At 42.5% G+C, this 24,475-nt stretch overlaps 1 protein-coding gene across 3 annotated transcripts in view; it reads left to right on the forward strand.

Moving 5' to 3' along the window:
- The first annotated feature begins 157 nt into the window (after positions 1-157).
- LOC148977611 (uncharacterized) overlaps positions 158-24,475 on the forward strand; it is a 36,223-nt gene continuing 11,905 nt past the window's right edge. For all 3 annotated transcript variants that reach the window (XM_089135163.1, XM_089135164.1, XM_089135165.1), the window contains exons 1-2: positions 158-530; positions 754-823. In XM_089135163.1, the coding sequence (XP_088991289.1) occupies positions 782-823 (42 nt within the window). In that variant the 5' untranslated portion in view covers positions 158-530; positions 754-781. The remainder of the gene's footprint in view (positions 531-753; positions 824-24,475) is intronic.

A 24,475-nucleotide genomic window follows, 5' to 3' on the forward strand; every position in this document is an offset into this window, starting at 1 on the left:
GTATTTTTCTATTAACCTATATATTGTTTCTGTACAATGGTGACGATAACTGAGGGTCAAGTCGTCGCTTATTAATTATTTTATTGCATTTCAGATATTGAGCGCACGCGATCGTCTTGGTCAGGTATGCGCGCGTCCGCTAAAGTGGTGGGTACGCGCTTCCCGCTGTGTCAGAACGAGAGCTGTCACTTGGCGCGGCCGCTGTTTGTACAGGTGTTTTAGGAAAGAAAACAACGGCAAGACGCTTCCAGTTCAAACACCCACTGCACTCCCGGCCTACTCGAAAAAGACGCAAGGAAAGAATAATATATGGTGGAAAATAATGCGAGAAAACGGCTGAGGGCTTGACAGATGAGCGGCTGGTCGTTGGGGAGTTCGAGTCTTGTTTCCCGCGCGCGGTTCTTTTGAGTGATGGCGTGACTAATTTGTCGAGTGACCGTCAACTCTGAGGAGAGATTTTAAGTGAACATCTCAAACTAACATTTAACACATGTAAGAAGCATCACAGCTCAAACTATGATTCAACACAGGTAAGAAACCTTTTAGCAGAATATGTTATTAAAAACGCTTGGTTGTCAACTTTTTAACAAGGATAGTACGTTAGCATGACACTCCCTAAAAAATCTGCTAGTAAAGGTATAGTTCACTGAAAATGCAAATTATTGTATGTACTTCCTCTTGTGTCTTTCCAAACCTGAATTATTTCTTAAATGAATCACAAATCTGAAACTGAAAATATTGTATATTCCACAGAGTAAAGGGCCAACATGTTTGAAACTACATGAGGCCGAGTAAAGACGCGCTCACACCAAGGAAAATAATTGTAAGTACAGTTTTAATAATCGTTTTAATTCAGTGTGGAGTAGATACATAACTATACCCTTAACAACATGCAATCGATTTTATGCCCGAGTTGATAAAAACATGAACATTCAGTCAGAATACACCTGGTTTTAAAGTAAACTTCAAATAAACAACGTTATCGTTTGTGTTGATTATTATATTGTTGGAAATAATTATCATGTTTGGGTTTTAAATGACGACAGAAGGATCAGTTTTAGGTGAACTGCTTTATTTAAATTAACGATCTATAACATTAGCCATACTTTTTTTTAACGTTAGCTTTTTGGTGGTAAACATCTGAACTCAAACTATGATTTCACACAGGTAAGTAATTCTCTAATTGTGATTTCACACAGATACTGGTAAGGAACATGTCAAGAAAGTCATTTTTCTAAATGTCATGATCATTTGTTAGTAATGAGCTCATTGTTACTGCCTTAAATTATTACATTGTTTAAATTAATACATTTTTAGCTAACTGTGATTTTTTTTAAATGTACATTTCTGAAATACATAACTTAGACAGTTACCTCTGATAACAGACTGTAAATTGTAATGTGGACTCATGCGTTTCAGTAAAGCTGTTGAAACTTTGTGTATTGTGAAAAGCTCTATATAAATATAAAATTGGCGATCAAATTTAGACGAACATTTTCAGTGTTCATATAAACTGAAGGAACGTGTAACTGCAGGTCAGCGATGATCCAGAGGCGTCTGAGTGCGCTGAGGCGGTAAAACCCTACAATTAGGCAGTAATGAGGTTCAATTACACTTTATTGGAGATGTTAAAATGGAGACGTGAATAGAGCCGTTGAAATGACCAACATGTGCAGGGCCCGAAAGGAAAATAGGAGAATAAGTGATTATTGAGGGACATTGGCTCTGATTCTGGCCGCATCTCATGTGTGTGTGAGTGTGTGTGTCTGTTTTATGAGTGTTTTTGGAGTGATGTCAGATGGTAATAGTGACATTAACCGTGTGTGTGTGAGCATGTGTTCGCCTCTTCCACGTTGACCTGTAACTGGAGACTCGTGACCTTTATACAGTGGAACGTTTTAGGGCTCTTCCCGTGAACCCTTCGCACAAAGCACAGAGGAGACGTTGTGGCCCTGGACTCATCATCCCAACTCAAGCCTGAAACGGGGACCGGAGCTGCAAAATTGTTAAAGCAGTGAAAATAAATGGCGGCTGCGTTAAAGTGCGTTTGGGTGGTCAGATCCGGCGAAACCTGTTAAAGGGATAGTTCACTCACAAATGAACATTCTGTCATCATTCACTCTCCCTCGAGCGGTTCCTGTGTCCTGCTGAACACTAAAGAAGATGTTGGAAAGCAGAGTTGATGTTGATGGACCCGTTGACTTCTGTAGAAGGAGCAAAACTAGTGAAAGTAGTTTAGTTACTGACATTCTTCACAGTATCTTCTTTTGTGTTCAACAGAAGAAAGAAATTCACTTTCTTAGTTAATATTTTTGTCTTGTTTCCACTCCAAAATCTAAGAATTCTTAAATCAAGAAGCATTTAATGACATAGATCTGCCGAAGAAAAATAATCTTATTGGAAAACTAGAAAAAATATCTTGATTCAAATGGAAAACAAGATTATTTTTCTTACTCCATTGGCAGATCATTTTACTTGTTTTAAGCAAAAACTACTTAAAAAAAAAATTCTTCAGAAAACAAGATTATAATTTCTTATGTAATTTTCTTAAGTATTTTTAGATATTTGGACTGGAAACCAAAAGTAAGAAAAGCATTATTTGCGGTTATTTGTTCATACAGGTTTGAACCAACTTGAGTGAGTAAATGATGACAGAAGATAAATGATAGATCTGAACTTATATGGTTATAAACATTCTTAAATCAGACCGGAGAAGCAAAAATATGTAAAATATTAAGTCTTGTTTAATGAAAAATGTATAGAGATGAAGTGTTTACGCATAAAACATACAAAAATAAACTTAATCCAAAGGGAAACCCTGAACTCCACTAGCAGACATTTGTTCTTATTTTTAGCTCAAACTCACTTCAGTTTTATCTTTTTAATGTCTTAAATCAAGATACGTTTACTTGAGATGTAAACCGAGTTAATGTTTAGATATTGGAAGTCGAGATTGTTTAGCAGTGTCAGGTTGGTCTCTTTAAAGAAGACGTTTGGCAGATGCAAAGAAGTGAAACACTTCAAAAATTAAAAGATTATTGTAAAGCAAATGTAATGAACTCAACATTTTGAATTTTTTACAAAATCAATATTTTACAAAATCACTCTAAAACTGCTAGAAAGTCGAGTTTATCAGTGTGTTTCCAGAAGAGAATAGCGTCACAGTCCAGCTAAAGTTATTTCTCCTGTAAAAAAAGCTAAAAAAGTTATTAATTCAGTTCATATATATATATATCTCCGCTCTGAAGAAGTGAGTTGCAGATGTGAAGTTGAGGATCCTGTGATTATAAAACGTGACACCGCCGCTAAAGTGCCGTTTCCATGGCACCGCCGTGTCCGATTACACAACCGGTTCCTCAGGACGAGTTCTGGATGTTTACGCTTTTCGAATGATGGACTTTATGATGATTATCATAAAATATGATGTATGTCAACAGGTTAAGATGTTTGAAAGGGCTGTTTGTGCTGAACCCCTGGATCCTCACAGCATCTGCTCGTGTGTGTGTCTCTTTATTCTGGTCTGAGACGAGCACGAGTGTGTGTGTGTGTGTGTGTGGTTTTACCCTCCACGACCGCGGACACCAGGTTTCTGTCTATCAGACTCTGTGGTTTGCTTTAGTTGCAGTCGAGGATGTGGCTCGTCCAAACGCTGTATTTACAGTCAAACCAAACATTAATTCAGACACCAGATATCATTATAGTCCAGTCGAGTCTCCTCATCTATACAGCGCTTTAACACTATAGAGTTTCACCGCAGCTTCACAGTGATAACAGAGATTACAGTGTTTGGAAATGAAAAGGAAGGTTCTCTGCGCTTCTGCAATCCGGTGCAAACGGCAGGACAAAGAATAACGCAGATGTCCTCTTAATAATACATGTATTTAAGGTGCATAACTGACTAACGTTTCAATGTAAAGTTGCATCTTCATCAGAGTCCTTGGAGAGAATGGGCAATGAAGCCGTTAAAGGAGTAGTTCACTTTAAAAAAAAACTTTTGCTGATAATTTACTCGCCCCCGTGTCATCCAAGATGTCCATGTCTTTCTTTCTTCAGTCGAAAAGAAATGAAGGTTTTTGATGAAAACATTCCAGGATTTTCTCCATATAATGGACTTCAATGGGGTCCAAACGGTTCAAGGTCCAAAAGACAGTTTCAGTGCAAACTGTTCAAAGGGCTTTAAACGACTCCAGACGATGAATAAGGGTCTTATCAAGCGAAACAATCGCTCATTTAATAAATAAATAAATAACAAAGTTTAAGTTTTATAAGCTCAAATGCTCGCCTTGCTCTGTTCTGTGATGCACATTCGTGACTCTAATACAAATTATATAGTAAAACTTGTGTGAACATCAGAAGGTATGTTGAAAGGTAGAGTGCAGCTTAATGAAGCCGTATCATGTCTCGCGGGAAGACGTCAGTAAAACAGCTTGAGAACGGTGTTGCGTTTACCTCAGGGAAGTCGTCCAGTGTTCGCTAGTTTACACCGAGAGCTTATTTACTGTTAATTATATATGCATGTTTGAATATATTTGCCATATTTATGAAAACATTTCAGCTTTTATTTGAGTGTAAATATTATATCTGGAAGTAAATATGATAAAAGCTCTGTTAGTTTTAACCTAATATTAGCGTATCGAATGAGAGGTTCCCTGAATAGATTGCAGCATTATTTGGGATTTTATTTTATTTATTTTTTATTTTATTTTATTTTATTTTCATAAGAAAAACTAAACAATCCGAATCTATCAGAATATGTACCATCGGTGCATCTCGATCAACCGTTAGCATCCATTTCATGAAAAATACCATTTCAGTCTTTATTCGTCAAAATTTCACGTTTAATTCAGTGTTCATTGTTTCCTACACACCGTCAGAGACGTTCTGCTGTTCGGCACAGATTTAAATAGACTTGCGGTGAATTGGAGACTGAAGCGAGTGTGTGTGAGACGGCTGTGATGAATCAAGCTGATTTATAATATTCCTGTATAAAGCATTACTCCAGTATACGCTTACATCGCCGGCTCCAGACATTCCTCAATAATGTGCTGCTATATTAAAACATATAGTGTCTGTGAGCGCGACAGAATTAGCTGAGCGAGCGCTGTGTGTGTGTGTGTGTGTGTGTGCGCAAGTCTGATTCTTCTGTGAGTTGATTCATTCAGAGGTTCAAGATTTTGGGTCGTCACACAATCATGATCTGGGTTTTACACTTAATTTCTTTGTAAAATTTCAATTAGGTTATAAAGCTTAAAGTTAACATTGAAATCAGAGTCGACTCTTTTCTGAACACGCAAGTTTAAGAGTAAGGTCCTGCACATTTAGTGGAGAAGACACTATAATAGATATGAAGTTAAAATATCAAAATGAAGTGAGTTTGAGTTTAAAACTAGAGCAAATATCAATAGAGTTGGCCTTTCATCCACAGGGAAACATTTTGGTTCATATTTTGCCGTTTTCTCTTGTAGAGGATCGATCAGTGCGTTTCATTCCAAAGGAGAAACTGTTTCTTATCCAAATGTGAAACGATTTCCCATCGCTAATCGCTCTCATACGATTAAATACATGCATTTAAAATATTGTTCCAGCAGCGTTTTGCACACACACTCGCAGAACTGCACAGTTCTCCGTCTTTCTTCTTCTCGCCCCGTCGAGTGTGATGCAGACGGCGGAGTGTGACAGATGAGGGTGTATCTTCACTCATTAGACAACTATGTGTCATTAATAACACACACACACACACTCATCTCCGGTTTAATAGCGACGGCTACATTACAGCACATTAATCTCTCTCTCTCGGCTCTTTGTGTGTCTGTCTCGCGTGCTCGTATAATGGAGCCGGTTTCAGGATCATCACTCATGGCTGTGTGTGTGTGTGTGTCTTTGTCTCAGTGTTTCTCGTTGTCATCGATATGGAGACGCTCAAGTGGCTCTCAGTGCTAATGCTGCCGCTGGACCGCCGCCAGTCGCTAACTCCAGAAGCAGAGGAAAGGGAACCGCGACTTTTTATTTTCTAATTCTGACTTTTTTTCCTCACAATTGTGTTGAATTGCGTGATATAAAGTGGCGATTATCTGTTAAAATGTTTTATTCTGCGGCGGACACAAGCTTCAGACCCGTTAGCTTTCTTACAATACTAGCATTTCAGTTGTTGATAGCATTACAAGAAATATTACATACAATATACAATAAATACTGTATTTATACTGTGCGTCAACTCTGCATTAGTTCATAATCCTGAATATCAGGATCATCGCTGCGTTCAGGCCTGCAGTGCGAAGACCCAACCTAACACACACACACACTGGACACAAATCAGAGTGTTTTCTCTGGCCTGTGTGTGTGTGTGTGTGTGTAAGCTACTGCAGATCAAGAGTTACTGTCAAACATCAAACGTCACTGTGCGTCGCCATACTCCTAGCTTTCCCGTTCCCATAGGCATGACGTGGGAAAGAACGGTTCTAGTCCAGTTCGGTTCTAGAGTTGGTGCCGCTTTGTAACCCATGTTCCTGGCTGAGAACCGGCTCTTTGGCTGTGGAAACACACAGAACTGGTCCGCGAGTACACACCGGCCCCGGACCGGCCCTGGACCGGCTCTGCTAACGCTTTGGTGTAAACGGCGAGGAGGAGCTCCAGTGTTCGTCCACTTTCACATGTTTGTTAAATGTGAGTTCTGGATAAGCGCTTCTCTCGGCCCCCAGCACTGAGGAGCCCGAACGAGCCCAGATCACATTTCTGTGTGTGTGTGTGTGTGTGAGAGAGTTCAGTGACGTCTGCCCTGAAGACCTCAGTAAGTGGAAAGCGTGTGTGAACTGCCATGATGATGGTCCGGGTTTGATTTAGGAGTTGTTTTTCAGTCTGATGGGATCCAGTGTGTGTGTGTGTGAGAGAGAGAAAGAGAGTGTGTGTGTGTTCGCTGGAGCCGCGTCGCGTTTGAGTGTTTGTTAAGAGATTTGTGTTTTTCCACCCAGCGCAGTGACACAGGCCACATTGCCCGAAACACACACACACTCACGTCAGCTTTATTGTGATTTCGACATGTTCCTGAAGTTTCGTCTACAGTCACAGGAGTGTGTGTGTGTGTGTGTGTGTGACGGCTCCCCGAGGAACGCTCATGGTTTAGAGTTTGCTCTGTCAAAGATCACTGCACTTATTATTGAGTTCTCCGTTGAGTTTAAAGTCATGAAATCTGTACGTTCCTCATTCATGTTCTTGTGGGCGGTTCCTCGTGTTCTTGAGGGCGGTTCCTCGAGGGCGGTTCCTCGTGTTCTTGAGGGCGGTTCCTCGTGTTCTTGTGGGCGGTTCCTCATGTTCTTGTGGGCGGTTCCTCATGTTCTTGAGGGCGGTTCCTCGCGTTCCTGAGGGTGGTTCCTTGCGTTCTTGTGGGCGGTTCCTCGCGTTCTTGTGGGCGGTTCCTCATGTTCTTGTGGGCGGTTCCTCGCGTTCCTGAGGGTGGTTCCTTGCATTCTTGTGGGCGGTTCCTCGCGTTCTTGTGGGCGGTTCCTCATGTTCTTGTGGGCGGTTCCTCGTGTTCTTGATGGCGGTTCCTCATGTTCTTGAGGGCAGTTCCTCGTGTTTCTGAGGGCGGTTCCTCGTGTTCCTGAGGGTGGTTCCTTGCGTTCTTGTGGGCGGTTCCTCGCGTTCTTGTGGGCGGTTCCTCATCTTCTTGTGGGCGGTTCCTCGTGTTCTTGAGGGCGGTTCCTCATGTTCTTGAGGGCGGTTCCTCGTGTTCCTGAGGGTGGTTCCTTGCATTCTTGTGGGCGGTTCCTCGCGTTCTTGTGGGCGGTTCTTGTGGGCGGTTCCTCGTGTTCTTGAGGGCGGTTCCTCATGTTCTTGTGGGCGGTTCCTCGTGTTCTTGTGGGCGGTTCCTCGTGTTCTTGAGGGCGGTTCTTCGTGTTCTTGAGGGCGGTTCCTCGTGTTCTTGAGGGCGGTTCCTCGTGTTCCTCGTGTTCTTGAGGGCGGTTCCTCGTGTTCTTGAGGGTGGTTCCTCGTATTCTTGTTCCTCGTGTTCTTGAGGGCGGTTCCTCGTGTTCTTGTTCCTCGTGTTCTTGAGGGCGGTTCCTCGTGTTCTTGTTCCTCGTGTTCTTGAGGGCACCTTATGTTCTTGAGGGCGGTTCCTCATGTTCTTGAGGGCGGTTCCTCGTGTTTCTGAGGGCGGTTCCTCGTGTTCCTGAGGGTGGTTCCTTGCATTCTTGTGGGCGGTTCCTCATCTTCTTGTGGGCGGTTCCTCGTGTTCTTGAGGGCGGTTCCTCATGTTCTTGAGGGCGGTTCCTCGTGTTCCTGAGGGTGGTTCCTTGCATTCTTGTGGGCGGTTCCTCGTGTTCTTGTGGGCGGTTCCTCGTGTTCTTGAGGGCGGTTCCTCGTGTTCTTGTGGGCGGTTCCTCGTGTTCTTGAGGGCGGTTCCTCGTGTTCTTGAGGGCGGTTCCTCGTGTTCTTAAGGGCGGTTCCTCGTGTTCTTGAGGGCGGTTCCTCGTGTTCTTGAGGGTGGTTCCTCGTATTCTTGTTCCTCGTGTTCTTGAGGGCGGTTCCTCGTGTTCTTGAGGGCGGTTCCTCGTGTTCTTGTTCCTCGTGTTCTTGAGGGCAGTTCCTCGTGTTCTTGAGGGCGGTTCCTCGTGTTCTTGAGGGTGGTTCCTCGTATTCCTCGTGTTCTTGAGGGCGGTTCCTCGTGTTCTTGTTCCTCGTGTTCTTGAGGGCGGTTCCTCGTGTTCTTGAGGGCGGTTCCTCGTGTTCTTGAGGGTGGTTCCTCGTGTTCTTGTGGGCGGTTCCTCGTGTTCTTGAGGGCGGTTCCTTGTGTTCTTGTGGGTGGTTCCTCATGTTCTTGTGGGTGGTTCCTCGTGTTCTTGAGGGCGGTTCCTCGTGTTCTTGTGGGCGGTTCCTCGTGTTCTTGAGGGTGGTTCCTCGTGTTCTTGTGGGCGGTTCCTCGTGTTCTTGAGGGCGGTTCCTCGTGTTCTTGAGGGCGGTCCTCGTGTTCCTCGTGTTCTTGATGGCGGTTCCTCGTGTTCCTCGTGTTCTTGATGGCGGTTCCTCGTGTTCTTGAGCAAAATCACGAAACCTCGCTCCGAGCAACGTCAGATGTGTTCCACACGACTCGATGGAAGCGAACGTTGTTTCATGTTCACTGCACTGAAGTGTTTCTGTCGTGTTTTCCAGCACTAATATCTAAACATTCTAAAATCAAGACACATTTACTGGAGAAGGAGCGACACTGAAGATATGAAGACTTGGTTTAGACAAATGTATTAGTTTGCGCTTAAAACAAGTAACAAATACAGACTTTGAAAATCTGAGCATTTTGTGAGATTACTGGGAAACACCTGAGACACAATTTCTCTCACTGGTGTGTGTGTGTTTGAGTGAGTGCGTGTGTGTGTGTGTGTGTGTGTGTTTTAGTGAGTGTGTGTGTGTGTTAGAGTGAGTGTGTGTGTGTGTGTGTGTGTGTGTTTGAGGGAAAGAGGAGGTGAAGGAGGTTAATTACTCACTGATCAGGGCTTGTGTCTTACACCCGACTTTAGTGTAGAGTTTCCACCTGTAATAGCCTCACCTGTGCGTGTGTGTGTGTGTGTGGTCAGGTCACGTCAGTCCTCGGAGCAGCCCATCCATTATGTGTAACAGAGTAAAGATGCCATTTCACACACACACATTCAAGTCAAGTCACCTTTATTTATAAAGCGCTTTTTTACAACACAGATTTATCTCACAGAGATAACAGGAAAATAATACAATAAAGTGTGTTTCTAGAAGAAAATAGCATCACAGTCCAGCTGGAGTAAGGCAGATCAATAATATTGTTGAATATTAAATTAAATGTCCTCAACTAAGTGAGCCAAAAGCCAAGGCGACAGAGGAAACCCTCGTGAGAACCCAGACTCAGTCTCAGTTCTCCTCTAACAGTGATTATGATTCAGGAGCATTACAGGTCAGAGGTCAGACTGGATATAGAGACGGGTATAGAGACGAGTGTGCAGAGGTGTCCACGAGGCCTTCACAGGGCTGAGTTTGGCACTGCAGGGATGTGATATAGACGTGTGCAGGCGCAGGTCCACCGGCTGATCCTAATACGGCCCGGGTCCGGCTGACTTCAGTGAACCGCGGGATAAGCAGAGAGGCTAATGTTAGCATAGATGCCATTCTTCTTATGACGTAGCGAGTGCATCTGGTGTTATAGGAAGTCCGGCTGACCTAATCTATGCAGCATAATAATAAACACACACTCTCACACACACACTAATGAGCTGCTTTAAGAGCCTCCATATTATTGGACGATTCACACACACACATGTACACACAAACACACTCTCTCTTTCACACACACACACTAATGAGCTGCTTTAAGAGCCTCCACATTATTGGGCGATTAGGAAAGAGAAACACAGAAAGGGAGTTTATGATGTCGAACACATTCAGCACTTCAGCTCATGTTGTGTTTGCCTCTCTCCTCTGAATCACGTGTGTGTTCTTCACACCAATCACACTAAAAGTGATTAACAGTCCAAACTAATGATGTTGTTTTAACTTAACTCTGCCCGACCCGCGGGCTAATTGGCCGCTTTATTAATGCGTAATGAACACGAACAGCAGCCGTGAGGAACATCAGCACATGTGGAGTCCCGTCGGTTCTCCGTGTGTTTGAGTTTCCACGTCCAGGGAATAACGTGTGCGAAACAACTGGACCATTTAAACACAACTTGAACGTCCGCCATTATGTAAAATACTTTACGTTTGCGGTGTTTATTCTGTCCGAGCTAAAATATCTAATCTCTGGAGCGATCTGCAGTCCTTCCGATGGATGTAGAAACACTCGAGTCTTTACTAGTGGGATACGTTACGTTATTATGCATTATTAATGTTATTACTCAAAATTAATTATTAATTAATTAATTATTAATAAAGTACTCACATTAAATCTACTCTTAAACAATTTCCCCAAACATCCCCACCTCTGCCAATCCGGAACTGGACTCACAGTATCGTTCCCAGACCATGTTTCCATATGACTATAATAACAGCACTGAATGCGTCCACACGCTTCACCTTCAGTGTGTGTGAGGATATGATATGTGAATTTTGAGTTTTGTCCGATCATATGTTTAAATAATTGAGCGTCGTGCCAGAGAAGAGCTGATGTGTGATGAGCTTCATCTCAGCCAGAAGAACCTGATCCCTGAGCGAGAGACACGCTCACCTGACACCTGCACACACACACACACACACACACACCATCTGTCATCATCCGTAAGTGGCCAGAGACACACACTTACAGCCCTGCTTGCATTCTGACACACACACTCACACTTTAATGCCTCGCAACCAATTAACCGCAGCGATTATGTGCTGAAATATTCAGGGTGTGTGTGGACACACTATCTGCGGCTCTTCTTCTCCTCCTTCATTTGTTTATTTATTTATTTATTCGCTCGTCTTTTCATCCCGATCTTCCCCCTCTCCTCCCGGACAATAGCGGCGCAGAAGCCGGTGCTCTCAGGTGTGTGTGTGGAGAATGTCAGCTGAAACCGGAGCCACACACACACACATCTGTGGTCTTTGTGTGACTGTCAGGCTTTAACGCCTCTGAGCTTCTAATGCGAGCGAGAGAATAGTTTCCCTGTATTGTGTGTCGGCGGGGAGAGTAAACCCTCGGACAGACGAGAGACGAAGGACACACTTACAAAAGTGCCTGTTTACAATAAAATACTGTAAGAATGGAACATGCGGTCGCTATTTTCTAAATCCTACGGAGGCCCTGAAGGGACATGGTGACGATGCGAGGAAATAAATCTGCTCCCCTCAGAAACTTTGTTTTCTTGCGAGTTCTTCGTTAGCGAGATACTTCGTTACAGATACTCAAAAAGTGTACTTAAGTACAGTACTCTCGTTACTATCCACCTCTGAGTTTAAAATGCACAGCAGAGCGCCTAGCTCTCTCATTGGTTGCGCTGCGACAACATCACATCCACGTTGAACGCACAACCAATCAACTGAATGGCGCCGACATCAGGGCGTGGCCTAAGCCTATTAATATCGCTAATTTCTGCCAATATTCCAGGTTTAAATCGACTAAAACCACACATCCTGGCAGATGGCAATAGTGCGGCAGGCTACGCAATACTAGTTCCCTTACTCTCAGCGAACCGAGGTTACGTTAGTAACGGAGGACGTTCCATTTCGAGCGGCCCACGGCAGAGAGTGCGGTTCAGTGTGGGCGGGTCCGACGCCGCGTGTAGACCAGCTCCGCGAGAGGTGCAAGATAAAATAGCGTCACAGTCCAGCTTAAGTAAGTTACGAGATGGTTCATTTTTGTTATAAAACAGTTATTAATTTAGTTAATTTATACATGTAGCCGCTCTGGAGAAAACCGTGATGTCATCGTCCTACCACCCAGACAGCAAACTGACATTGAATCAACGTGGAAACGACGTCTCTCATGACATTGAAACAACGTTGATTTTGCTCATCGAATTAACGTTGAACCAACGTCAGACGCGGCATTCTTCAAAGCTAAATGAAAATCGAAAATTGGTTTGCTTTCATAACGTTGAAACAATGCGTTGATTTCAAGTTGATTTTCCGTTAGTTTTGAAAGAATGACGCGTCTGACGTTGGTTCAACGTTAATTCGATGAGCAAAACAATGTCAGATCAACGTTGTTTCGATGTCATATTTCCACGTTGATTCAATGTCAGTTTGCTATCTGGGCAGTTAGACCTTCCCAAAAACTTTTCTCTTTATTTGTATCTTTATTCTATTGTATTTGAGCCACTTTTTTCAATATAATTCAAAGATTGAAATCAAGCTTCCTTGTGTTGTTTAAACTCCTAACAACCCCATTGTAAAAACGCAGTGAGTGAGCAAACATTTAGATGAGAAATGTAATAAAAATGAAATAGTCTAGAAATAGAACCCGAACTCCCCCTCAAATGAACAGATCCCCCCATAAGAGTCACCTAAAGAGGGATTCCCCGTGTGTGTGTGTGTGTGTGTGTGTGTGTGTGTGTGTTGAGTTTTTGATGTGAACAGGGCGTGTGTGTCCTGCGGCGCTGAAGAGCTGATCCTGCTCTATTGTTGTGTTCTGTATGTGTGTGTGTGTGTGTGTGTGTGTGTGTGTATCAGTGCAGGATTGGGTTATGAAGCACCTCTGCATGACCCTGCAGTGAATGTTCATGTGTTGCTCCTCTGTGATTGGACGAGAGGGTTTTATGTCATGTGATGAGCGTCACTGTACAGTCGCCGCGTTTCCATTACCCTTGAAATTGCACAATTGTAAACGTGTGCGCAAAATATACAAAATATCGCAAAAAATATATAATTTCATGCACATGAGGTGTTTTTTCAGTATTTCGGAAAAACTAATATTTCGCAGAACTGCGATGAAAACAGTTCTCCACAGTCACCTGACGTACGAGTCGATCGTTCTCTGAAGAATGCGCGGTGTATTTGGACAGCAGACGAGACAGAAGGTGTTTCTCAATGTCAAGGATACTTCCTTGGCAGGACGGGTCCATCCAAGTCATTTCCTTCAGAGCCCAGGCAAGGGTCCTCTTTAGCGTTCGGAGAACATGTAAATGGAACAGGCTAGCAAGTGCACATCAGTGAAAGGTCCGCTTCGGCGCTGCAAAAATCATTGTGCTGGTGTAGTGTACTGCACTGTTTAAATACACTTGACAGTCCTTATTTTGTCTTGTCAGTCCTCATAGAAATAAATAAATAAAGGGATAATGTATAACCAGGCGGTTGTTATAGTGAACACAACCCCGCAAACTCTAAAGCAGAGGGGTCTTGATCAGCCGGTTGTATTCGCTGTAACAACCGCCTCGCTATACATTTTCCCACTTATAACATGGCTACCTACCAAATAAATCAATAATTTGACACAAAATATTGATTTAAAAAGAACTTTATTCATTCAAAAACGATTATATTACCGGAGTGAACAGAACCTCCATAGCAACATGATCTAGCTGTTAAAACACATGCAATTGTAAAATATGTGACCAACAAAAAAGGCTATAACGTTATATGAAGTAAAAATTAAAAAGTTAATCACCAGTAAAAGGGAACAGCTTTAAATCCCCTCAGCAAATTTGAGCCGATATGTTAAATAGTTTAACAAACATTAAATAAATGGCTAAACTGAAATTATACTTGCTTACATTTGAAAGCATATTGCCGTTATCACTCCGACTCCGCTAACGGTCGACATTTTTTTAGTTCTTGAACAAGATAGCAAAGCTGCGCATAGGATTGTGGGTGATTTAAGAGCGCGACGGCTACACATATGCATCCTTTCCTGTGTATGGGATATTTTCCGAACGAAGGACTCAGTCCTTGGTTGAAATTCTGAGGATCCTCGACATTGGAACAGTCCTTCGACGGACGTCGATGACATAGCATCCTCGAACTTCCAGCTTCCGAGGATCCTTCCTTGACATTGAGAAACGCTTAGAGTTCTTCATTAAACTATACGGATACCATAACAGTAAAACTGACCGCGAGGGGAAGAAATGGCGCTTTAATGTCACATGACATCGGTTCCTGGGAACGGCATCGTTTCACAATAGTTTTCACACTCTCTCTCTCACACACACACACACACACACACACACTCTCTCATGTAAGGATGTTTCATGTATAGTCGCCCTATGTTTTCATAAATAGTTTGAATGTGTTATAAATATTTATTATGTTTGGCCTGGTTTTGTATTGATATTAACACAATAAAATATTAACATTCAGACAGAACAAATCACTGTATGATCTCGCATCACACACATCATAAGATGATGATGATGATGATGATGATGTCCGACTCTCGAACACAGAAGCGTGTCTTTCAGAGCAGTTTGATTGACAGTTCCTGCCGGCCCCTAAATGTTTCCGAGCACTTGATGACTTTGAACTTGAGAGGTTGCATGAACACCTGTAACGAACACACACACACACACACACACATTCATTACTGCCAGCGATTGTCCCGTCATACTCTGTCCTCATCTCTGTCAGGGTCAGGTCAAAGGTCAGAGGTCGACATGGCAGAGGTATGTGTTGTGTTAAGTGTGCCAGACAGCTCTCACCTACAGCCAGGTGTTCACACACACACACACACACACTAGTGTTTGTTAACTGCACGTGACTGGGAGTGTGTGTGTTTGTGTGGGTATACGTGTTTGTGAGCGTTTGCGCGCCCGTGTGTGTGTGTGTGTGTGTGTGTGTGTGTGTGTGTGTGTGACGGCTGCTCTTTAAGTTCTTCTGAACAGGAAGTGGTTAAACAGTGTTAATAATGCAGAATTAGTGTCTCCCAGTAACCGTGGGTCTCTCTGGTAATGTGACAGGTGTCGTGACCTCAGGGCGATGGGTCAGCATTACACACACACACACACACACACATGTTGGAGAGTAACTAACCTTCACTTCACTGAGGTGTTCCTGCATCAGTGTAGTGTTACAGTACGTGCGCTTCTGAAACTCTGTGCTCAATTTCAGCTCTTTTTATTTAAAGTCCCTGAAAAGGCAATTCTAAAAAAATCTCAATTCTAAACACATTTTAAATGTTAGAAATGTGGTGCTCTACGTATTAAAGACTGTGAACTGTGAAGTACTGAATTGTGGAGTTAGACCGTTAAACAGTTTTTCACCATTGCTGTATTCCGGATTTTGTGGGCGTGGTTTCAGCACAGCCAGTGGACACGCCCCCACAGAGGACACGCCCCCAGCGTTTGAGAGCAGAGAATACGGTTCATTTTTTCATGATTTTGATCGCTTATTTTATGTACTTGCCGTTTTTTTATCGTTTAAATTTGTCTGGGTGGCCAATAACATGTTTCTGTGGTGTGACAGAACACATTCTTAGTTTTGACTTTACGGGGACTTAAAATATTTAATTTATCGCTGCTGCTCATCACTGAATTTCGACAAATAGAAGACAGAAGTGCCCAAATCACTGTCACACAGCGGTGCATCTCCCTCTGCTGATGTTCAGCTGTAAACACACACACACACACTCACACACACACACACACACACACACACACACACACACTCACTCACACACACACTCACAGACACACTCACACACACACACACACACACACACACACACACACACACACACACACACTCATTCACTCATACAGAGTCTCTGGGCTCTGCTCTCTAATGTAGATGATGAGTGTGTTTCACCCTCTGTGTTTGTGTGTGTGTGTGTTTGTGTGTGTGTGTGTGAGTAGTTCTGCTCGTCCAACAGTTCAGCATCGAATAAAACTGAAGAGGCTCTGTCTGATGTAGAGGTCAGAGGTCATGACCTCACTTTGTTCAGCGTTTGGCAGCAGCTTGTTAAACATGATCACATAAATGAGCTGGATGTAAACACGACATTTATAAAGAAGCACCTGGTGCGCACACACACACACACACACACGCACACACACACACACACACACACACACACACATCTGCACAAGGCCGTGTTGCGTGTCACGTGTGTATCCTTGACGGGTTGCAGGGGTTAATAACGGGATCTTCAGATGCGCATTCAGGAGTCTGAACATCTGCACAGCGGCTGTGTGTGTGTGTGTGTGTGTGTGTGTGTGTGTGTGTGTGTGTGTGTGTGTGTGTGTGTGTGTGTGTGTGTGTGTGTGTGTGTGTGTGTGTGTGTGTACTGACGGGCCGAGAGACTGTGAGCAGAACCAGTTAAAGACTAACTTTGTTGAGTTTGTGTTGGCTTCAGGAATAGAAACAGTTTTAAAATCTTCAAGTTTTCACGTCATGCAGTTTCTAACTCATAGATCCCATGATGCTTTGCACATCTCTAGAGTGTGTGTGTGCGTGCGTGTGTGTGTGTGTTTTCTTTGAGTGTCTGAAGGGTCTTGCCGTAGGATGGTAATGGTGTAAGTAAGTGTCAGAAAACATTCTGCAAATAAACATCAGCGCGACACACTGCAGTCAAACAGGTCCCTGTGTGTGTGTGTGTTTCACAGGGGCCCCTGAGATACACACACACACACACACAAAGTCCGAGTCAGAGTGTGTCTTTGTTTCTCTTTCGAAACGCATTTGTTTCTCTCAGACAAACCTGCGTTTAATCACGGAAATGTCAAACGTGCTGCAGTGGGCGGAGCTTCGGTTGATGGTGGGAGGGGCTTCGGTTGCACATGCTCAGACTGCATGATAATGACATCGACACCCTCTGAGGGTTTCCCAAGGGAAACATTAGACGAAAAAAAGAGAATGTGATGAAGAATTTGACGTCTGAATTTCATATAAGGTTTAACTGTTTAATCCTTGATAAATGAATATACATTTTTTAAAACTCACTTTACACAAACCTGCAGTGTTAGAAATGATTGTCAAACTCGTTTTATTGTGGTTTCCAGCACAAATTTCTAAACGTCTTGAAATCAAGATATGAATAAAACTTTATTTTTTGAAAGTGAGTTAAAACAGAACAGAAAAATAATCTTAATTATCTTAAAATAATATAAAAAATAATCTTAAAAAAAAAAAAATTAAATTAAATAGAAAAATAATCTTAATTCAAAGAAAAACAGAATGATGTGTATGTCCCCATTTCAGAAAACAGCTCAAATATACTTTATTACAGGATAGTTTTTGCAGTGTGTTTAGACTTTCATGTGTTAAACGTCCAGCACATTAGTGAAACCGTTCTGTGTGTGTGTTCTTAAGATCATTACGGTTCATTTCATTTGCCAGCATGAGAACTGAGAGTAGTCTGTCACTGCACACACTCTCTCTCTCTCTCTCACACACACACTGATCCATTCAGCAGCACTAATAGCTGATTTAACCGTTCTGCGAAACACAATCATGAGCAGAACCGACTGACGGAGCCGAACGATCAGAGTTGTTCTGCAGAGACGTGCTGCTTTAAAGCGGTGTGCAGTCAAACGTATGGTGTGTATTATTGCCCATACACACACACACACACAGAGCCAATGTGAGTCCAGCTCTAATAAAGGTTCCGGGAAATGGAACCAGTGGAATGTTGACCACATGTTTAAAAATAAAAATACCCTTTTGCAGGAGACGAGCTGCATCACATCATCACAGTCGGCGCTCGCTCGCACACTCTATCATTACACACACATACAGCTATACACACAACTTTAAGTACCTGAAATGGAAAATGATAAAATAAATACAAAATATGAATAAAAACTAAAATAGTATCTCAATATATATATATATACACTACCAGTCGAAAGCTTTGGATCGGTACGATTTTTAAAGTTTTTAAGAGTCTCTTCTGCTCAGGGCTGCGTTTATTTGATTAAAAATACCAAATAATAATAATATTGTTAATATTATGAACATTTTAAATGACTGTTTTCTATGTGAATATACTGTATAGTAAAGTGTAATTTATTCCTGTGATCAAAGCTGAATTTATCATCATTACTGCAGTCTTCAGTGTCACATGATCCTCCAGAAATCACTCTAATATGAGGATCTGATGTGTGTGAAGTGGTCATAAGCTCGTGTGTGTGTGTTCGTCTGTTCCACACAAACTCTTGCTCTGTTTACTCTACCAAAGTGCTCTGTAATTTATTTAACATAATCTATTTTGACTAATAAAGAGCTCATTCAAGCAGCAGCAACTGCAGGAGCTCCGTTAAATACATCTTTAAGAGTCGAGCTGGCACTCTCTCTCTCACACACACACATATACACACTCTCTCACACATACTCTCACAAACTCACATACTCTCTCTCTCTCACACACCAACTCACACACACAGACATTTGCCATTTTAAGTGAGATTCCAATTCGAAGGGAACGAACATGTTCAGTTCGAAGGGCACTGCAAACGGCATAGGGAATAAGGGAACATCGATACATCACTTCACAGGAAGTCAGTGAAGTCCACTTCAACTGATATACCGTGTTCAGGGAGTAGGGAGCAGTGAACACTTGTGTAGGGACCCTGTCGAATGGAACGCACCTACAGCCAGCCACAGTCTTCCTGGTCTTGCGCACCCAACGCGTCATTTTTGCCGTGCGCACATTCGCGCTCGTGCGGACGTGTGGAATATAAACAAGGCTTTACTCCGTGTCAGCACGCGCTCTGATCAGTAGGTGCACAAACCTCTCCCGATTCATCTCCAGTAGTAGCAGCCTCCGATCATCGTAACTCCGCCTCCGTTTCCCTCCTCAGCTGATATTAATATTAAAACATTCTCTACGATAAAAAATGTTTGTAAAAAATATTTTAATAACACGGTTTTGGCGGTTGTAGAGTTATAATGATGGTGTTCAAATACATAACATTAGACTAACGTTAGCCAGCTTATAGTATCTTGATTCAGTATGCTAGTATTTATTTGAGATATTGTTTTTTTATTAATTGAGCAGCAGAAAAAATATTCTTTATATTAGTCGTCCAATTAGTCATTAGATTAGTCGACTAATCGATAAAATAATCGCCCAACTAATCGTTTAGTTAATAATCGTTTACCCCAGCCCTATTATATACAGGAACATAATCAGGGTGAAGCAGAACAGAAGTGAACGACTGATGACCAGGATCAAAGATGGAAGGGAAGAGGAGGAGTCAGCCCACAGTGGGAGGAGCCGAATGTGGGTGGAGCCAGGGTAGATCTGACGGTGGGAGGAGCCAGGGTACACACGGAGCTAGCGTTGAGGGCTGTGTCGAAAAAGAGACACACAGCTAGCGGAGCTAGCGGTGGGAACGGAGTCGACGAGACGGAGCTAGCGGTGGGAGCGGAGTCGACGAGACACACGGAGCTAGCGGTGAGAGCGGAGATCAGGTGCACAGGCAAACAGAACCAGTGTGAAACAGAACAGAGTCGGGGCCAGTTCTCCTCTGGCCAATGAAGGAACAGTGATTACAAAACTAATTGGATCGAAACATTAAGAGAATTGTCCATTTCCTTCTGTCTGTAAGTCGAAGTAATCACGCCGGTCTGGAGACGAGATGTTGAGGATCAGTGCCGATGGCTGTCGTATCGATGAGGCCGGCGCTTAAAGGGTTAGTTCACCCAAAAATGAAAATTCTGTCTCACCCTCATGTTGTTTTAAACCTCTGTGTGTTTATTTGTTCTGCTGAACACAAAGGACGATTTTTGGAAGAATGTTTTAATCAAACAGATCTCAATCCCCACTGACTACGTAGTTTTGGGTGGACTAACCCGTTAAGGATGAGTCGGGATGGGTCCAGGCGCAGGTCCACCATAACCCCAATGTGAAACAGAACCGGTGTGACACAGGCAAACAGAACCGGTACGTTACATATAGACCATTTCACAAGATGTAAACAACACTGGTCCAGAAGCACTTCCTGTTTCAGTTTGTAACTGTTTTCTTTATTTCACATGTAAAGAAAACATCTTAAAGATGTTTGTTTAACTTTTTGATTCAGTTTTAAATGTTCTGTTGGTTGTATTTTATCCCAGCTTTTATGTAGTGTTAAAAAACTGAAACAGGAAGTGCTTCTGGACCAGTGTTGCTTACATCTTGTGAAATGGTCTATATATGTCTACTAAGATCATTTTATACACGCATTTTAATAATGTGTGCGTATCATACTAACTATATATTTTAATACATATGATGGGCATTCAACTTTTTTCAAAGTTAAAGCACGGAAATGATTTATGTAAAACAATAGTAGTGAACGGTATACGCTTGTTAGCTAATAATAAATGATAATATTTCAACTTATTTCTTTTCTTTCCATTTTAAAATTGAAGAGAATTACATTCATTCTCTGCATTACTTTCATAAGCCGGAATAATAAGCAGGATTGATTATTAACATCCCTCTCGACACTCCGGCCAGAGAAACGAGACACTGGATCAGCAGAGAGACGTGTGTGTGTGTTGAGACGAGCTGGACTGACACGTGTGTGTGTGTGTGTGTGTGTGTTGAGATGAGCCGGGCTGTGAGGTGTGTGTGGGGTCGTGACCCCGGGTATGTCACGGCCCACCCAGCATGCTTTGCAGCGTGTGGTGTCAGCAGCTCAGCGGGAGGAGCGTTTAACAGCGCTGATACTCACCAGCTATCAAAGCAACACACACACACACACACACGCGGCTCAGGGAAAGCAGTGAGAGTCACGGGTGACATCTGATGTGTTAATATGCGATGAAACTCACTCCGGTCTGGCATCTGAACTACCGTCTCACACACTGATCACATGGTGCGTTTTGTTTTCTCTACAGTTTTTTTTTTTTTTTTTGCAATTCATTCTGTTCAACTAGTTTCTGTAGAAGTTTGCTTTAAAAACTCATGATTTTCTATCACAATTGCACGTTTATGTCACTCAATTCTTGCTTTGTGTTATCACAGTTTGTCTTACAAAACTGGTCTTGTTTTCAATAGAAGACATTTTTCGATAAATAGTCGCACTTTTTCTGTTCCGTGGTGGAAACACGTTTCATACGCTTTAGTGTGCTTTACAAAGTCTGATTTCTCTCTTTCACACACACACACACACACACACACACACACACACACACACACACACACACACACATACACACATACTCACACACTCACACACTCATACACACATATACTCACACACACACACACACTCACTCACTCTCTCACACACACATGCTTTCTCTAACACACACACACACACACACACACACACACAAACCGTCCCTTGTGTGTGATCACACGTATTACCCACTTAAAGGAAACCGGATCCCACTGCAAACATCCAACACACACACACACACACACACACACACACACACACTAGAAATAATGTCTCACAGGTGAACCTTTTATACTTTCCACAACAACATGATGATCTAGATCATCTAGATAACTAGACTAGGACTAGATTTTAAATGGTAAAAAATAGCAAAAACGACTTTAAAACGAGACTATAATACAATTGTTACATTTAACAATTACATTGTATAATTCTAGTTCAGATAAAGGGGAGGGGATGATATACAGGCGGAGGAGATGATTGACAGGCGGAGGGGATGAGACGGGATGGAGAAACCAGGCAGGGGTGGATCCTAACGATAGCAGAGGGGAATTATGGGAATTGTAGTTCTAGACCTCCGGTGACGAGCGGGTGAGACCGGAGAGAGGTGACGGCGCGCGCTCTCTGACAATATATATATATATATTATTATTATTTAACACTTTACTTGAACCTCCTCTTTTAATACACACCTATGGAAGCCCATTTCTGCTACATAAGAAAAAAATCATGCTTTTATATATCATAATTATGACGTACTAATAAAGGTATATTATTGAGAAAAAAAATCAATTGATTTAAAAAGTTCTAATTATGATGGTCCGAATTATTACAAACAGTAGAAATTTTGGTAATTATTAAATAAAATATGTGAAATGATAGCATAAGAAGTTGAAATTATGACATAATTTCAACTTTTTGTCATAATTTTGACTTTTTAATCTGATAATTATAATTTTTTTTATATAATTTCACTGTTGTCATATTATGTGATCATTTAGAATGCCGTAATTGACTGTCTTAAATATCATGTACCGAAGTGTGTTTTGTTGTGTTTGTTGTACAGCTTCTGCTTCAGTGTCTGTGATTCAGTTCATCCGCAGTGAAGCTTCTCCAGTAATAATCACATCATCATGATGAGCGTACGCAGAGTGTGTGTAATGTGAGCGTCTATCTGTTGTCACCTCACACACACACACACACACACACGCTGCCCTCCTGCTCTCCATCTGTGGATCATTACTGGACCGTCTCTAGTGAGTGTGTGATATTTAATATTTCCTCACCACTTGAACAAATAAGCTGGAATAACTGTGAGGAGCCCACCGCCAAAGAGTGTGTGTGTGTGTGTGTGTGTGTGTGTGTGAGAGAGAGAGAGAGAGAGAGAGAGAGAGAGAGAGAGAGAGAGAGAAAGTGTGTGTGTGCCCCATAACACTTTCTCTCTACTATATATTAAGAGATTATTTTAAATGTGAATTATATATTAATATATATATATATATATATATAATTGTATATTTTATATCATCGATTATAGTCAGTACTACTAATGCACCCATGATTGCATAATTTATTTTATTATTTTATTTTGCTGTGTTTATGTGTTCAGACTCATCTGAATGTGTATGAAGTTCCAGATAAAGGCAGAGCTCTCTCTCTCGTCCGTCTGTGACTCACTGGACACACACACACACACTCCCGCTGTGATTCTTTTACCATATGTGAGTGTCTCACTATGAGGCTGATAGCGGCAGTACGGCTTATTTAGCTCTCAGTGGTAGAGCTCCACACACACTGACAAGGTCAAAGGTCACACTGCAGGTTGCCAAGACCACCATGGTGTGACAAATGAAGAGAAACACACACACACACACTCACACACATTATCTGGCTCACATGTGGAACTGAGGAGAATGTGAAATGTCTCTCCATCTTCACCCGCCTCAGTGACACCATCATGACATCATAGTTTACCTGCCTCAGTGACACCATCATCATGACATCATAGTTTACCCGCCTCAGTGACACCATCATGACATCATAGTTTACCCGCTTCAGTGATAACATCATGACATCATAGTTTACCCGCCTCAGTGACACCATCATGACATCATAGTTTACCCGCCTCAGTGACACCATCATGACATCATAGTTTACCTGCCTCAGTGACATCATCATGACATCATAGTTTACCCGCTTCAGTGATAACATCATGACATCATAGTTTACCCGCCTCAGTGACACCATCATGACATCATAGTTTACCTGCCTCAGTGACACCATCATGACATCATAGTTTACCCGCCTCAGTGACACCATCATGACATCATAGTTTACCCGCCTCAGTGACACCATCATGACATCATAGTTTACCCGCCTCAGTGACACCATCATGACATCATAGTTTACCCGCCTCAGTGACATCATCATAGTTTACCCGCATCAGTGACACCATCATGACATCATAGTTTACCCGCCTCAGTGATAACATCATGACATAGTTTACCCGCCTCAGTGACACCATCATGACATCATAGTTTACCCGCCTCAGTGACACCATCATGACATCATAGTTTACCCGCCTCAGTGACACCATCATGACATCATAGTTTACCCGCCTCAGTGACACCATCATGACATCATAGTTTACCCGCCTCAGTGACATCATCATGACATCATAGTTTACCCGCCTCAGTGACACCATCATGACATCATAGTTTACCCGCCTCGGTGACACCATCATGACATCATAGTTTACCTGCCTCAGTGACACCATCATGACATCATAGTTTACCCGCCTCAGTGACACCATCATGACATCATAGTTTACCCGCCTCAGTGACACCATCATCATGACATCATAGTTTACCCGCATCAGTGACACCATCATGACATCATAGTTTACCCGCCTCAGTGGCACCATCATGACATCATAGTTTACCCGCCTCAGTGACATCATCATGACATCAAGGTTTACCCGCCTCAGTGACATCATCATGACA

Source organism: Pimephales promelas, chromosome 9 (assembly GCF_988280905.1).
Source record: "Pimephales promelas chromosome 9, fPimPro1.hap1.1, whole genome shotgun sequence".
Taxonomy (NCBI): domain Eukaryota; kingdom Metazoa; phylum Chordata; class Actinopteri; order Cypriniformes; family Leuciscidae; genus Pimephales; species Pimephales promelas.